At 43.0% G+C, this 18,105-nt stretch overlaps 1 protein-coding gene across 4 annotated transcripts in view; it reads left to right on the forward strand.

The window, feature by feature from the left end:
- Window positions 1-18,105, forward strand: part of ERBB4 (erb-b2 receptor tyrosine kinase 4) — a 918,733-nt gene that overhangs the window by 637,460 nt on the left and 263,168 nt on the right. For all 4 annotated transcript variants that reach the window (XM_077319331.1, XM_077319333.1, XM_077319330.1 and 1 more), the window contains exons 9-11: window positions 4,947-5,073; window positions 16,264-16,337; window positions 17,678-17,768. In XM_077319331.1, the coding sequence (XP_077175446.1) occupies window positions 4,947-5,073; window positions 16,264-16,337; window positions 17,678-17,768 (292 nt within the window). The remainder of the gene's footprint in view (window positions 1-4,946; window positions 5,074-16,263; window positions 16,338-17,677; window positions 17,769-18,105) is intronic.

The raw sequence follows: 18,105 nt of genomic DNA on the forward strand, positions 1-18,105 counted from the left end.
ATCCCATTTTAAATCACAGAAATATAACACACGTACTCAGTGTTTACATATCAAAACACCACACAATTCCTATTCCAACATGAAAGAAATTGAGTAAATTCTCCCCACCCCACCGCCATTAATGTTGCCCATTTCCCCTGTGGATACTTTTGACTAACCATTCATTAACGGCAGAAATGGAAAGTAACTTAAGCATCTCTTACACACCACCTCAGGAGTGATTATAAATTCCTAAGAAGCACTGCAGTCACTGCAGTAAGTGTTTCTTGCACCACGTTCAATAAAGCAGTCTTTAAATGTAGCCTGACTGGGAACTGAACAATTTGCAAAGTAATCAATACAGTTAGAGATAATTAAGGTTGGTCATTAGTCGAGCACAAAAACAAGTGTTGCTTCAACATTGCTAGGGTTCCCAGCCTCTGGGGGACGGAACCTGGAGACTCCTGGAATTACATCTCATCTCCACTGCCTTCGAGAAGAGGGGGAGGCTGGACTGAATGGCCCTTAGTGGTCTCTCCCAGCTCTGTGTGTGATTCTGATTCTGTGTACAGAGATCAGTTCCCCTGGAGAAAAGGGATGCTTTAGCAGGTAGACTTGGTGGCATTGTACCTCACTGAGGTCCATGGCCTCCCCAGGCTCTATCCGGGGAGTTCTGCTTGCTGCACATGTAGCAGGGGTCACATTTATACCACATGGGGTGAATATAAAATCTGACATCACTCTTTCTGTCCCACCAGCATCATGGTTGAATCTGATTGTGAGGAAGCTATTTGGCAAGATAGTCTGGGGCCATATTTTCAACCGACATTATAGAAAGGTTTGACTCCAGCAACTGTATGTTCTGTCTAGTCTTGAGGAAGTTGTGGGCAGGATCATTCCAAGCCTTGGATATCACTGCATAACGGGTCTCATCATGGGTGCCACTGCATAACTGGTCTCAAGTTGGCATTCTGTGCAGACAAGATATGTTTTCAATAACGCCCGTCTCCAAGATGCTGAGGGAATCAAACATTTATTGCAGTCCATAGTAACATTGCCCATACCATGCTCTCAGGATCAGCCGGGTGACAACCTTCTTGCATGAGATAAAAATGAAAGCAGCTAGATGCCAGCATGCCTCCTTGATACTACAGAATTTAGGCCCATAAGTCAGAAGGAAGGAAGGAAGGAAGGAAGGAAGGAAGGAAGGAAGGAAGGAAGGAAGGAAGGAAGGAAGGAAGGAAGGAAACACAGCACTACTTCTATTTCACAGAGATGACTGTGGTATATCCAACAGGATTCAGGATTCCATTGGGTGGGAAGCATGGACAGAGAAAGCTTTGACAAGCTTTGACAAAATCCTAAGACTCAAGAGGCAATCAGAGAAGCTGATTGGCAATAGATTCAAGATGGGCTCAAAGGCAATACATTTTTTCCCAAGGCATGGACTAAAGGCATGGACTAAAACGTGGAATTCACTGTTAGAGGATGTTCAGAGGGCCACAAGCAAGGATAGCTTTATAAGGTGGTTTGACAGCATCATGAAGGATAGATCCATCAGGGACTTCTAGCCATTGCAACTAAATTAACCCTCCACATTCAGAGCAGATGTCTGAATCCCAGAGCCAGGAGGCAACATCAGAGCAGGGTGTCAGCCTCTATGCCCTGTTGATGGCCATCCAGTGGCACTCGTTGGCCACTGTGTGAGACAGGATAGACTAGATGGACTATTAGGAGCACTGTGAACCAGGGTCAAAATTCCATCCTGCAAACACATTCCCTTTAGATAGGGTGGGACACAGGGAAGGAAGCAATTTCCTCAAAGTTGTATTTCTATGACTAAGAACAGAAAAAAATTCTGCAACCCTCTGAATGCCTCAAATTAACTGGCAAGCCCCATTCCATATTAGTACCAAAGCATTTGCTTTATTCTTTTCCAAGGTACAATTCTGTCCGGTTCAGATAGTCCTTCTGATGTGCTTTATCAGATCCAGAGTCAACCGGTCTGTTGTAATGTTCTGTTTCGCTAAAAATCTATATTTCCAAGAAGTCTTGGAGAACAGTTCCATAGGACTGGAGGAGGGCAGATCTGGTCGGGACGAAATCCTTAACAACTACTACCCAATTAGTTTAACATTGGTACCAGGAAAGATTTCGGAACAGATCATTAAACAAGCAGTGTGTAAACAGAGGATAAACAACAGTCAATATGGATTTATCAGGGATAAGTCCTGCCAGACTAATCTTATTTCCCTTTTTTTTTGATAGAGTGATTAGTTTAGTAGATGCAAGAAATGCAGTAGATTATGTATATCTTGATTTCAGTAAGGCTTTTGATAAGGTCCCCTGCCTACAATATTCTTGTGAGAAAGTTAGTAAAAACTGAGATGGATAAGGTGACAAACAAATGGATTTGTAATTGGCTGGCTGATAGAACCCAAAGGGTGTTCATCAGTGGTTTCTCTTCATTTTGGATGGAGGTGACCAGCGCTGTACTGCAGGGTTCTGTGCTGGGGCTGGTATTGTTTTATGTCTCCAGTAATGATTCGGATGAGGCAATAGAGGATACATTGATCAGATTTGCAGATGACACTAAAAAGGGTGGGGTGGCTAATATCACAGAGGAAAGGTCTACTCTTCAAGGAGATATGAATAGATTGGGAAATTAGCCCTAGACCACAGAATTAATTTTAATAGGGAGAAATGTAAGGTATAACATTTGGGTAATAAAAATGTGATGCGTCAAGCCAGATATCCCCCATCTTATAACAGTACATGTGAAAGGGCTTTGGGAGTTTTGTTGGGGGTGGGACTACAGGGCCTGCATGGTCCCTTCCCACTCTAGGATTCTATGAAATTCTTCATTTTTTTCCCTGTACATCTCTTGGATTTGAAATTTTGGTCTGCAGGTTTCACCAGTCATGCTATGGAGATAACCTCAGTCACTGAACATGTTGCTGTAAAAGGAGAGGAATCTGTATGTGATCCTCCTTTTGTCTCTGATTATGATCCCCTTTTTCTGGGGCACGTATTCCTCCAGACTTTTGTCCGGTACTTCATAGAAGTAGCTTTTTATAGGAGACCCTCTGACATATTTCAGTAAATCTGTTAACTTGCCTGCCGAATATCATACAAAAGTTAGGAGAGATTCAGCTGTCCTGCTGGATCACTCAATGTATCAACCTTGCCATTGTTATATAACTCACTTATCCGTTAACTGAGCTGATTGGAGACGTGCTCAATAATTTATTTGTAGATATTAAACATTTAAAAGGTATTTTTTAAACTCAACAATGATAAATGTATATTCAGTCAGCATTAATTCACATCCTAGAACAAATTCTATCTCAAGAGAGAGTTCCCTGATCGTAAGGGGGTCAGCAGCAAGTCTTCTTTTTTGATTTGACTCATTTCAGAAAACGACAGTTCTGATCTCCGTGTTGTCTATTTCAGGTCGTAAGCCTAACAAATACCTGTTCTGGTTTGACAGAAAGGTCCTGCAGAGACTCTACCTATTCTCGCTCTAAAGAATTCATACATGATTTTAATTAATTCTAATCGAAGCTGTTGTTTCAGAGATCAGAGCAATTAATTCTGATCTGCAGATATTGATACTAAAGTCAGTACAGATGAACCAGAAGACATTAATCCCCAAAATGCCACAGGCATTCATGACAAGGAAAAGGAAAAATATTAATGCATCAGGAGTAATGAAAATACTGATTCAAAAACTTGAAAACAGAAAGATGAAGGGGAGAAAACAGTGTCCCATTAAGTGTCCCATCCCTTTTTCTTTTTTAAAAATTAGAGCATTTGGTAGTGGAAAGGTGGCTCTTCTCAAGTAGAACTGAGTTGGGGAGAGGCGATGACCAGGCAGAGTGCAGACTTTGTCCCAAATGCAATTTGATGAAGAATTAGTGAGATTTGGCTCAGGGGGGAAGCCAGCCTCTTCTTGAACTGTGAACCCCAGTAGTTGCATGTTCCATTTGAACGACAGAGCTCCCACCCGTGTGGCAGGTGCCGGATTCCAACTGAGCAATCAGTAGCCTAGAGCAGTCTCTAGTTGCTGACACATTAACTAGCCTGTGAAGTGACATGTGTCCATATAGATGTGCACTGATGGGCACAGTGTTCAGCGATGAAAAAAAAAAGCCTCAGTCTAGGATTGTCTGATTGTGTTCCTACAGTGGTTGGAACAGCCTACTGTTGTGTGCAGGCTAAGGAAATGTTCAGAGCTTCAATATGGTGTAGCTTGTGTATGCAAGTGTGTTTTTCCTGGGGAAAATCTGTTGTTCCTGTTGTTTCCCCTATGGCTTCAAAATATTTTGAAATTGTACACATCTATAGTAATACTACGTCCCTGTCTCTAAGCCACAGGGCTCTCCTTTGCTCTTTCTAATTGCACAAATAATGTCCTGAAAAGCTGGAACAAAGCTCAAGTCAGGTGTCACTTTCAAGGCCAACCAAGTTTTATTCAAGGCATACACTTTTGTATGCATAGACACCTCTTCAGATATATGAAGAAATGTGCACATACCTTAAGTAAGACTTGGTGGACCTTAATGGTTTTGTTAGACTTGAACTTTGCTCTGCTGCCTCAGACCAATGCAGCAACCTGCCTCAATCTGAAAATTTAGATCAGATTTTCTTCTGGACCTAACTGAACTTCTACTTCAGGCAACTCTCAGCTATGGTGTTTTGTGTGCTTTCTTGGGCTGACCTATGCCCCCTCCCCCCAACTGTCCCCACCAGAACTGGCCCTAAACCCTACCTCTGTCTGCTTTGAGGAAAGAGGGTAGTTCTGCTTTTTGTTTGTTTCTTTGTTGTGGTTGTTGTTGTTGTTTCCTTGATTCATTGCAAATTACTCACACCTTTACGCATTCAGGTTATATTTTTATAAATCTAAAAAACTTTTTAAAAGATATGCCTTTTTGAAAGATATCCCAAGGCTGTTTGTTGTCTTGCAGCGTGTGACGGAATCGGCACGGGAAGCTTGATGTACGCCCAGACGGTGGACTCCAATAACATCGACCAGTTTGTCAACTGCACCAAGATTAATGGGAACCTGGTCTTCCTGGTCACCGGGATCCACGGGTGAGCGCAGAGATGTGCAGCCAACTGCGCTCTCGCTGGACGGGGCCCCTCGTTCGTTCGTTTGTTATTTCGATTTATATACTGCTGCATTTCTTAGGAACATGAAAACACAATTTAAAAACCCCATAAAACCCCAACTTACAATAGACAAGCAAGTGGCCAATAACGTATTTCAATAATCTATCCCCTCCCACCTCGTTTAGACGGGGGCCAAGTCTGCTTTCTATAGGAGTGAGTGGGTGCAGATCTAATAGAAATCTATTAGACTTTGATAGATTTTGGGAAGGGGTCCTTGATGGAAACATTGGGAGTCTGCCCTTGTGTGTCTCAGAAGGAGGGAGTGGCAATCTCTAGTTTGCAATCCTAGGCAATCCTAGAAACGGGGGCAGTGTGGGCTGAGAGAAAAGCTACATTATAGCCTTAAATACTTTTTATTCACATGTATCTATAGTTACATTTATTTTCTGCCCTTTCTCTTTACATTCTGCCACAATGAAATATACAAAATGAAAAATATATATCACATTATAAGTTATTACATTGTAGTTAAAAATCTCAAACTATTAATTTGTTAATTGATTTCCGCTGCATACCTTGGAAAGGAGGAAGAGAAGAGATAGAATCATAGAGTTGGAAGGAGCCTCCAGGGTCATCTTCCTGCAGAATGCAGGAAACTCACAACTACCTAAACACCCACAGTGACACCAGTTTCATGACCATATGATGCACCCCCCCCCCAAAAAAAAAACAGAAAAAAAACAGAAAAAAACACCAGAACCCCTGGCCAGTCTGGCCTGGGTTAAATTCACCTCCTGGATTAAATTCATCTTCTGACCCCTCCTGAGAGCCAGTTTGGTGTAGTGGTTAGGAGTGGGGACTTCTAATCTGGCATGCCAGGTTCGATTCTGCGCTACCCCACATGCAGCCAGCTGGGTGACCTTGGGCTTGCCACGGCACTGATAAACCTGTTCTGACTGAGCAGTGATATCAGGGCTCTCTCAGCCTCACCCACCTCACAGGGTGTCTGTTGTGGAGAGAGGAAAGGGAATGCGAATGTAAGCCGCTTTGAGCCTCCTTCGGGTAGAGAAAAGTGGCATATAAGAACCAACTCTTCTTCTTCTTCTTCTTCTTCTTCTTCTTCTTCTTCTTCTTCTTCTTCTTCTTCTTCTTCTTCTTCTTCTTCTAAGTGGTGGTTGGCATTTCCCTAGGCATGCAAGAAAGAACCACAGGAGCTAAGCACCAACAGAACCCCTTCTACCAACCCCTTGACAATCTGCCTAAGTTCACAGAATCAGCATTTCTGTCAGATGGCTAGCTAGCCTCTACTTGAAAAATTCCATAGAACAAGGATATCCTGCCAGCCTGTGATGGTATATAATCAGGGCTTTGACAGAGTATGTGGGTATGGGACCCACATAGGTGAGGGACCGCCTGTCACCCTTACGCTCTGCGGGTAAGAATTTTTTGGTCATTCCCGTCCCTAGGGAAGTGCGCCTGGCCTCGACCAGGGCCAGGGCCTTTTTGGTCCTGGCCCCTACCTGGTGGAATGAGCTCCTGGGTGAGCTGTGGGCCCTGCGGGATTTACCAGCTTTCTGCAGGGCCTGCAAGACGGAGCTCTTCCACCAGGTTTTTGGTTGAGGCCAGGGTCAGCGAATGAGAGCTATCATCCCCCCCCCCCCTTAGGACTAGTAGGTTACATCTCCTCCCCATTCTTCCCTGCTGCTCTGATAGCAGGGGGTGGGAACAAGAGTGTTTTTTCCGCTGTGTTGGGATTGTTTTTAAAGTCTTTTAATGGGTATTTTAACGGGTTGAAGACTACCATTCCACGCCACGAGCCTATGGGGAGTGGCAGGAAATAAATCTAACAACAACAACAAAAATAATAAGAGAGGCCAGCATAATTCCGATGTTGGTTTATGCCTCAATCATAGGCATGGTGGAACAGCTCTGTTTTACAAGCATAGTGGAACCGCTCAAGGTCCCACAGGGCTCTAATCTCATTTGGGAGAGCATTTCACCAGACTGGGGCCAGGGCTGAAAAGGCCCTGGCTCTGGTTAAGGACAATCTGATCTCTTTCAGGCCATCGATCCTGTGCACATTTTTTCTAACTTGATCTTAATGCCCTTTTTGGGGTGTACAGGGTGGGTTGGGTCCTTGTTTACCCTTTACCAAGTCCTCCCCCGATAGAGAAAGACTTTGGTCAACAAACAAAAAATCCTTCTATCATAAAAAACATTCTTCACTTTTCTGTTAGTGGAAGGGAATCATGGGATACAATACATTATGGTCTGGTTCTTCTGACATTATTAGAGAATACGCTATCGAGTCACCCACACTACAAAACCTCAATTTCAAAAGGAATCCATGGCTTGCAAAAATTGGAATTGATATCTGTGTTTTGCACACATCTGTCTTTCTTGAGGGGAGTCCCAACATACCCATTGTCTAGAAACCATATACCTGGCTTTAGAATTCGAGCAGCCAGATTAAAGTATAAAAACCTAAGAAGACCAGTCTGGCATCCTGTCTCACCCGGAGCCAACCAGTTCCTATGCAGGGCCAACAACAAGGTATAGAGACTTCCATAAGAACACCAGAAGAGCTCTGTTGGAGCAAACCAGTGGTCTATCTTGTCCAGCATCCAGTCTCACATAATGGACATCCAGTTCCTCTGGAAGGCCAATGACAGGGCAGATAGGCTGAGGCATTCCCCTGATACAGACATCAGAAGATCTCTTCTAGATCAGTTAAGTGAAGGTCCATCTGGTCCAGCATCCTGACTCACACAGTAGCCAATCAGTTCCTCTGGAGATTCAGCAACAGTTCATAGATACTGAGACCTTCATAAGAACATCAGAATTGCCCTGTTGGATCAGTTCAAGCATCCAGTCTCAGATAGTGGCCAACCAGTTCCTCTGAAGGACCAACAACAGGGCAGAGAGGCCAAGGCCTTCCCCTGATGTTATCTCCTGGCTATGATATTCAGAGAATTAAAACCTCTGAATATGAAGGGTCCCCTGTCACCATGGCTAGTAGCCCTTGATAGACATATCCTCCATAAATCCATCTAATTCCCTTTGAATTCTGTTTACTCCTGTGACCATCATGGCATCCTCTGGCAACACATTCTACATTTTAATCACACTGTGTAAAGTAGGATGTTCGGACTTGGTGTGTTCATTTAGAATATTGCTAGAGAAGTTTTAATGGCTGCTTTCAGGTCAGGTCTAATGAGCATCTGGGAAGTAATGGGAACATGTGGGGATGGGCAGAAAGTTATATGGTTATTGCTTAAGTTAAATTCATGTCTTCCCCAACTTCATTGCTCCACACTGAAGGGAAGAAATGCTGAGTGTCTGCCCCATCCAGCACAATCTCTGCCTGTCCTGTGTATTTGACCTTTCATCTCAGCCCTGAAGCAGGGAAGCTTATGGATTTCTTACCATCCAGAATTCTTTCTAGATCAGGCTTTCTCAGCCAGGGTTTCTTGATGGCCCTGAAAGGATTTCCCAAATGGGTGGGAGTTTATAATTTTTTTAAACATGTATGTATGTATGTATGTATGTATGTATGTATGTATGTATGTATGTATGTATGTATGTATGTATGCATGCATGCATGCATGCATGCATGCATGCATGTATGTAGTTAAACATATACATACACACACACACACACACACACACACACATATATATATATATAAAACATGTATTGGGTGATATGACCAAATATGGTCATGTCAACCCGCCTTCCCCCCAAATGGCCAATGATGGGCCTGGAGTAAGGGGGTGGGAAGGGGAGGAGCTCCAGGTGGGCGTGCATACAGCTATGCTTGCCAATGATCACACCACTTCTGGGGTTTCTTGGAGTAGATAATGTTTCAGGGGTTTCTCAATGGTAAAAAGTTGAGAAAGGCTGTTCTAGAGTCTTGATCTTGTTTCACATCCACACAAATGATTCTCCCTGTTTCATTCCTGTTGTGCAGTCCCAAATTGCCAATTTTCAGTTTACATTTCATGCCTTTTTTTCCCCTCACTGGTTATCCATGACTGAAGACTGGTGCTCTCATTCTATCTCGGATGGTTGTCCTCTCCCACCAAGCTCCCAGCTTCGGGAGGGGTGACCATGGAGCTGTGAGGGAGGGAGGGGACACCTGCCAAGCCAGCCAGATGCTACTGTGGATAGTCATGTTGCTGAGCTAAACTTCGTTCTGAAGTTGAGTGAGCTCTTGGTGTCACGTGCGGCTCACGCAGGAGAAGCCTGGACATCTGATCACATCAGTGGAATTTCAGGCCTGAAGGCAACAACTGTCTACTAATTCTTATTTGATGGTTACGTGGAAGAAATCCCCTGCACTTCATTCCCACCCTTCCACCCCCCTTCTTCAGTTGCTCTGGAACATAGCTCAGATACGTTATGTCATCTGGGGCAAAAGTATGTTTGTTTGTTTTTTAGCCCTATTGCATTATCAATGACATCCAGAAACATTTGAATGTTTTTTTTCTTGGGGGGATAGCCAAATTGCAGGAAATAAAGAGAGCAGTGAGGAAAAAAGGAAAGTAGTGAATTAATCTGTGGAACTGGGGCCAGAGAACCAGCTCAGCGTAGTGATTAGGAGTGCAGACTTCTAATCTGGTGAGCCTGGTTTGATTCCCCACTCCTCCCCCACATGCAGCCAGCTGGGTGACCTTGGGCTCACCACAGCACTGATAGAACTGTTCTGATGAGCAAGAATATCAGTGCTCTCTCAGCCTCACCCACCCCACAGGGTGCCTGTTGTGCGTAGAGGAAAGGAAAGGCGAATGGAAGCCGCTTTGAGCCTCCTCCAGGTAGAGAAAAGCAGCATATAAGAACCAACTCTTCTTCTTCTTCTTCTTCTTCTTCTTCTTCTTCTTCTTCTTCTTCTTCTTCTTCTTCTTCTTCTAGTTAAAAAAAAGCAGAATCTAGATGTCTTCTAGATTGTAATGCAAGTAATTACAGTAGTTTGTAAGGTCAATAACTAAGGATGTCAATAAGTACCCAAATTTTATTTGCATAGATAAAGAATTATGCCACATTTGTAGAGAACCTGCCTTAGGCAGCTTCCAAAATAAACCATAATATAAAATATGGGAAGTTATTAATTAAAATCCAGTATTAAAAGCACACCTGGGGAGTAAAACACCCATAGCTTAAAATGAGTTGAACAATCTCAAAGTTAAAATCACTAGCCTTATTTAAAGATATATGGAGAATAAGAAATCAGACCAAGAAAACAAAATAAGGAAATCCATGTTTTTCTTCTTCTGAGCGCCTCACAGAGTTGGATGGTAGATAACTGGAAAAACAGATTGGGGAGTTATATGTATTGAAAGAAAATGTTTTTTCAAGTACAGTTAGATTAAATGTTTTTCAAGTACAATTAGATTATAATACAAGGAAAAAAACAGTGAATCAAAAAGATGTTAGTAAGTACTGATTCTTTGAACAATTTAATAATGGGTATATGGGAGACAATGCAGAAATTTCTAATGGAATTCAACCTTCCTAATTGTTTTACTGTTTAACAAGTAAATTCTAAAGATATTTTTGTTGTCGTCATACTTGCAAACCTAACTGGAATTGCTTAAAATGAAAGAAAAGTTTAAAAATCATCAGTAAATACAAATATTTTGCTTATCATAAAAATAATGTGTGTTAGTGTTTTAAATGAAATGTAATAGTTTTATGAAGAACAGAGAGGGATAATGTAGCTCTGGTGCTTTCCATTTCAACCTTATTTTGTGAAGTAAGGATTGTGGAGGTATAGAAGGCTGAGAAAGGGGGAAAGCACTGGAACATTTCCAATCCAGAAAGACAAGTCAAGAAATCTTGGAAGAGGAAATGTATGATGATCAGAGGAGACTTCTAATGTGAGGGGGAGCAAAGGTCAAGCGTTGTGAAGTAGCTCTGGATGCCTCTGGAGAAGGTTTACTAAGCAATCCTAGACCGCCTGAAGTAAAAGGGCATCAAAATGCCAACAGAGATATTAAACACAGATGGAAGGACCTGCTCAGTGGGAGACTGTGGAGCCTTGCTAGCTGCAAATTAAATTAATCCTGAAAATACTATTTGTTAATATGCTGAAAATCCATGCATAACATCCCAAATAAAGGAGTGGTGTGTGGCAATAACAATCCATTATAAGGAAGTAGCAACCAAGGAATTAAAGTGACCAGGAAGTCCATTTTGTATGTGTTAATGATACTTCAGTTTGTAGGGATACATTATTAGTAGTATCTACTCAGTTTTTATACCCTACTCTTCTACCTTCTTCAGGGCCACAAAGGGGGCTAACAGATGAAAAACATACATAAGAAAAATGCATTGGTTGGTTAACAGTTCTGCAGTGTAACAATAATGTTAATTTTAAGAATTAAAGAAAGCCTTTCAAAGAGTAAAAGCTTCACTAGTCTTGGAAGACACTGTTTATATTCGCTTCCATTAGAACTGGAACACAGCAACTTTACAACCTTGAAGACAAGGTTGATCTTGGGACTGGGTGTTAAGCCCTATGAGGAAAGGCTGAGGAATGTTCAGCCTGGGGAAGAGGAGGTTAAGAAGGGACATTATTGCTGCCTTTAAGTATTTAACGGTTGCCATTTGGAGGAGGGCAGGGAGCAGTTCCTGTTGGCAGGAAAGGGGCGAACCCAAAATAATGGGTATAGGGTAGATATCCGGGGGAGGGGGAAATTAACATTCAGAGAGGAATGGGCTGCCGAAGTGAACTCCTCCTCTCTGGCGGTCTTCAAGCAGTGGCTGGATGGATACTTATCCTGGATGCTTTAGGCTGATGCTGCCTTGAACAGGGGGTTGGACTAGGTGGCCTGCATGACGCCTTCTAGCTCCATGATTCTAAATTCAGAGCAGTTTGCTGTAACTGTTAGGTTTGTTTGTACGTTTGTTTTTGTCCGCTCACCTTGCTAGTCTTTCTTCTTTATTCTGTGGAAAGTATTTATAGCACCCTCTTTTCTCCAAGGCTATTGAAACTGGAGTTGGACCAGTCTCTGAGCTAAAGCAATGAGTTTCCAAGAGCATATGCAATTGCCATAATTGTGGCATGTCAATTCAGAGAGGAGTAGGAAAAATATTGGCCTTGTAAGCCCCGTGTTTGAATTTCACATTGACCAATCCACTCCCTGAGCCTTTCATTTGCTCTCTCAGCCCCATGAAGATAAGATAGAGGAAGAGAGAGTCTTGTCTACCACCCTGAGCTCTGTGAAAAAGGGGTGGGTCTATGGGAGCTATTATCGACTGGCTTGCAGCTTATGGCGGCTCTCTTGGTTAATGACTTCCAATACATCCCATCAATAACAACCTTGCTCTTGCTTCCTCAGCTGAGTCAACCCCTCTCTTGCTGGGTCTTCCTCTTTTCATGTTTCCATCAACTTTTCTTAGCTTGATTGTCTTTTCAAGTGAGACTTGTCTTCTCATGATGTGACCAAGTACCAGGACCTCAATTGTGTCATTTTAGTTTCCAGGGAGAGCTGAGATTTGGCTTGATCGAGAACTCATCTGTTGGTCTTTGGGCTGGCCACCGTATCTGTCAACCTCTTGGAGCAAGGAGGGACAGGAAAATAGCTATTTACTCCTTCCCCTTTTAATCCCTTCTTTTTTTCTCGAGAGAGGGGATAAGGAGAAAATGGCCATTTTACAGTCCCCTGGTTGTGCAATGGTCATTTTCTGGTGTGGCCACACCAATTAAAATACAACACAAACAAAGAAAAGGGAGATCCCCTGCCAAAAAACTGGAGGAGGCCACCCAGTTCAACATCGCATAAGGCTTATTTATGTATTCTATTTATTTAGTTTTGTACTTGCAAGCCATCCTTCCCGGAGGCTCAGGGTGGCTCCACACAACACAATCATAATACCTAGAACTAAATTAAAATTTAAAATTCATTCTTATCCATTTAGAATACAGTTCATCAGTATAAAGCAATAAATAACAGCCAGCTCGATCCATCTTATTATTCTGGTGGAATGGCATATATGAATATGCTAATTACTTTTTCAAGCATGTATATATATCACCTTTTGGTTATACAATCTCTACAAGTGGGTCTTTTACGTAAAATTCATCATTCATCATACTATAGCCAGAACACAAATCATTGGTCATTGGGCAGGGTTGATCTGCCCATTTATCATACAATAGCCTCTTCACATGTCGGCCAGTTCCCATGTTCTGATTCACCTTATCTTGCAGGTTCCCCTAGACACAGCCTATAAACAGCGTATCATTCTATTCTTGATATTTACCATTTTGGCTATTGTCAAGCAAATGTTGCAGCCTTCATTTGTTCTGCCTTTCAGAGGACAATGGTTTATAGTCTCTTTACATACTAGCTGACACATGCTGTGTTTTGTGTATTTGCTGACTAATACCCAGCCAAAGCTGTCTACAGCCACCTAAAATTGCTCTGAGCCGAAATGAATTAAAAATGGCTTCACTCTGGCTCATCACCCTGATCGAACTTTTCGTACCTTGAAGCATTTTGCCTTTTACGTGGCAGTCCTTTTATCAGCCCCGGCGTGCTGAGTAAAAAGCATAATTAAAAACAATAATCCAGGATGAAATTGGTGGCACGGCGGTGGGGAGGCTAAGCCACAAGAATTAATTGCTTCATGTTCGGCAAGTCCTTTGGGCTCGATGTGAACATTCCTTTTCTCTCCTGCCAACCTCATTTGGAAACCCAGAGCTGACCCCCATTTCTTTGCTGTGCCTCTCTCTCCTTTGGGCCTGTCCCAAAAGGTGCCTTGCCCAGTTAATCCTCTTTGAACTAGTGTATAATATCTGAAGGGCACACCGGGGGATGTGTGTGTGTGCAATGAATGTCTTTGTGCGGTGAACACAGAATTGCACACATACTTGTTTTGTTTTAGTTTGTTCCTACAAAAGCCTGGAGCTTCTTCATTTCAAATCCACAGTTGTGAAAAGACATAATTTTAGGGGTCACTTTGATTTTTGTCATTCAGTACCATTTTTTCAAGATTTATTTATGTCACCCAAGATCATCTTGGCCTGTTCACAGTCAAGGACCAAACACCAAAATCTTGGCAAAAAGGAAGGCCAGATTCCACATTCAAGTTACACACTGATCAGTAACTTTGTGTAGTAGATGACATGATGCCCACCATCTGTTTTAAAAAGTGGGCAGGGCCAGGGAGGGATTTTGTCCAACAAGGCTTCTGATTGCCCAATGGAGATCTGATTAGACATGCAGACAATCTTGCGTAGGCAACAGCTCCCCATGCAGCACAAGGACCTTCCATGTGTAGCTGAAGGGAAGCTGCAGCAGCAGCAGCAGCCATTTTGTTCCTAGCTCCACCTCTCATTAGCAGCCATTTTGTGGCTGAGCCCACCATGCAATGTCAGAATTCTAAATATCACTGAATTAGAATAAAATATTGTGTGTAAAAAGTCACAAATATACAAAAGAATTTCTTATAGAAGTGGTCATCACTCCAAAGTTTGCAATAACAATTAAAAATCAAGCACTGAATAATGTGTGTAATATAATCTTCCTTCATACAATTTAGAACATTCTATAGTAAAGCATTGAATTTTATGTAAATGTCCTAAGATATGTTGAATTATTTTCCAGTAGGGTTAGAAATTTTCCTCTGGTTACGCCTGATTCAAATCTCCTTCTTCAGGGATCACATTGCCATTAAACAGGTCATCATATGTAACATACACACCATATGAAAGTCGTTATATATATATATATATATATATATATATATATATATATATATATATATATATATATATATATATATATATATATATATATATATATATATATATATATATATATATATATATATATATATATATATATATATATATATATATATATATATATATATATATATATATATATAAAGGTAAAGGTATCCCCTGTGCAAGCACTGGGTCATGTCTGACCCTTGGGGTGACGCCCTCCAGCGTTTTCATGGCAGACTCAATACGGGGTGGTTTGCCATTCCCTTCCCCAGTCATTATCGTTTACCCCCCAGCAAGCTGGGTACTCATTTTACCGACCTCGGAAGGATGGAAGGCTGAGTCGACCTTGAGCCGGCTGCTGGGATTGAACTCCCAGCCTCATGGGCAGAGCTTTCAGACTGCATGTCTGCTGCCTTACCACTCTTACTTTAAAATATAATTCCAAGGACCATGTTGTTTTATCTATGTATTATGTTTTGCTAAACCCCAACTCAAGTCACTGGAGAGTGGGTGGGAAATAAGTACAAACAAAACAAATGAAGTAATATATTACATTTAGAGGAAAATGTCTAACCACTTTGGAAAATAACTCAGGGGCTGTTTAGGCTCAGGCCGATAAAGCGGAAAGGGCAGGCAGGAGACTCCTGGCCTCTGTTTCATGCCAAGTTGGGCTCTCCACCCCCCCCCCATTTAAAAATGCCATTTCCTTCCATTGCTGTGTGCCTGTTGGGGGAATGTGAGCTCATCAAAATTGCTCTGGTATAGCTTGGCCCTACAAATCTTCCATGTGAGTCAGGAAGACCCTGGCCCACCCCCTCCATCAAACCTGCATCCTTCAATACGTTTGTTTAGTGGATAGTGGGATGTATGTAAAGGTAAGGGGCAGTCTGGGGATCAGTGTTGACACTTCCTTGAGAGCCAGTGTGCCGTAGTGGTTAAGAGCAGTGGCCTCTAGAGAACTGTGTTTGATTCCCCACTCCTCCTCCACGTACTGCCAGCTGAGCGACAGTGGTCCAGTCCCAGTTCCTTCAGAGCTCTCTCAACCCCACTTGCCTCTCAGGGTGTCTGCTGTGGGGAGAGAAGGGGAAAGGTGTTTGCCAGCCACTTTGAGACTCCATTGTGTAGTGAAAAGTGAGGTCCAAAAACCTTCTTCTTGAGAGCCAGTGTGGTATAGTGTTTAAGCAGCAGACTCTAATCTAGGGATCCAGCTGGGTGACAAATGAATCAGGACCCGCAGAGGGGAGTTTTTGCCTCATCTCTTTCCTTTCAGTTGTCCATAAGTAAATGGGGATGAGGTGAGATGCTTGGCAAGGCCCCGTTGATTCACCGCCAAATTCCAGAGCCTTGATTAGGGACAAATAAAGTTGGTTCAGTCCGCAGGGCTGGAAGCAGATGCATAAACATGGCCGGTTAATGTTGTCTGTGTTTCTTCCAGGGACCCCTACCACATGATCGAAGCCATGGACCCGCAGAATTTAAATGTCTTCCAAACAGTGAGGGAAATAACAGGTAATCTACCCCCTTGTGACATTATGGAATTCAGACTCTTCATCCCCCCTACCACGTATTTTAAGATTAATGAGTGTGTAAATGAAGCGAGAGGCAGCACCTGAAAGGGAACCCAGAATCCCGTCCCCAGTTCAAAACTTGGGAAAGCCCCATCCTAGAGGGCAGGGGTGGCCAAAATATGGGTCTCCAGATGTCCATGGACTACAATTACCATGAGCAACGGGCCAGAACATTTCTGCCCAGAAAAGGCCACAGCTGGCTAACCTGAAAAAGCTGGCCCAAGGCACTGCCACTTGCCTGGGTCCAAACACAACCCTGTTCCTGTATATCCTGTCAGGCCACTTTCTGAATGTTCCCTTCATGTTCATGCCAAAACATCTAGTTAAGGAAAGGGAGTTGCATGAGAACCATCAGCTGCTTTCATGGAAGAGCTCTTTTAATGGTAGGACTGCCAGCTCTGGGTTGGGAAATCCCTGGAGTCTTTGGGGGTGGAGACTTTGGGGGATTTGGGACAGGGTGGACCTCAGTGCAGGGTAGTACTATGGAGTCCCCTGTCCAGAACAGTCATTTTCTCCAGGGGAACTGATCTCTTGAGTCTGGAGAGGAGCTGTAAAACAGAGGAACCCCAGGTCCTACCTGGAGGCTGGCATCCCTCTTTAATGGAGTTGTCATGGTCATAACAGAACTAGATACTCGCTCAGCCCCTTGGGTGAGAGTTTCTACCACAATCCTCCCAGGAGTGATACAGGAGCCTGCTTTTTCCCCTGGTGTTGCAATGTGCAGGGTTGCATGGGCCATGCAGAGGACAGACCCAAGACCATGCTGTGTCTCATGGAATTGCATATCTGTGGTGGGGGAGGGGGCTTGTTGCAATCACTATTTTTGCCGTTTTTCTTCACTGCCATTAGTCAGGACAGTTGTGGGAGGCTTAGGTTGCAGTGAGGCTAAATGGCTGTTTCTACCATCATGGTTTTGCTGTACTGAATGCAGGTATGGGTTAAATCCAGTGGAAATTTCTGCTGATGGACAGGGAATGTTTTTTGCCAATTCCCTTTCTTCTGGCAGACTTCTGATTCCCCCTTCATTCCTGTTCTATGGTGGGGGGTGGTCCTCTGTCGACCAGGTGTAGCATTTGGGGAAGGGGGATTTGGGGCTGCAGTGGGAGGGGGGAGTCCTGCTCCACTGACAGAAATCCCTTCCATTGGCTGCCAGTTGGCATGGGATCCAACCCATTTTCTGTTTTTTTTTTTTTTTTTTGGTCGCTTTTGTGCAGTTCTGGTGCTTGATAAAACCAAGTCTGCAGTGAACTTCTGTGACTCTTCTGTCTTGATTCTCTTCAGGTTACCTGAATATACAGTCGTGGCCAGAAAACATGACAGATTTCAGTGTTTTTTCGAATTTGGTGACCATCGGTGGAAGAGCACTTTACAGGTTGGAGATTCTTTTTTTCTCTCTCTTTCTCCACTTGGAACTCTTACTGTTTAATCTTCACATAGAAATCATAATTTGTTTAATGTCTTGGTTTCTTAATGTTTTTATTTTTTTTTAAACTGGTTCTGTAGGGGGCTACTTGTCCATGAGGCACCCTGCCTGCCCCCCGCTGCTGCTTCCTGCCACTGCCACCTGCCCCTTCTTTGCAGACAACAAAATTATCTTGACAAATGTACCCATTTGATAATTAGAGAGGGATCATCTGGGCTTCAAAACACACCTGCCTCTCAGTAGGGAGGAGTGGACTGGATGTCTTCTAGGCCTGTCGTTTAATGAA

Source organism: Paroedura picta, chromosome 2 (genome assembly GCF_049243985.1).
Source record: "Paroedura picta isolate Pp20150507F chromosome 2, Ppicta_v3.0, whole genome shotgun sequence".
Taxonomy (NCBI): domain Eukaryota; kingdom Metazoa; phylum Chordata; class Lepidosauria; order Squamata; family Gekkonidae; genus Paroedura; species Paroedura picta.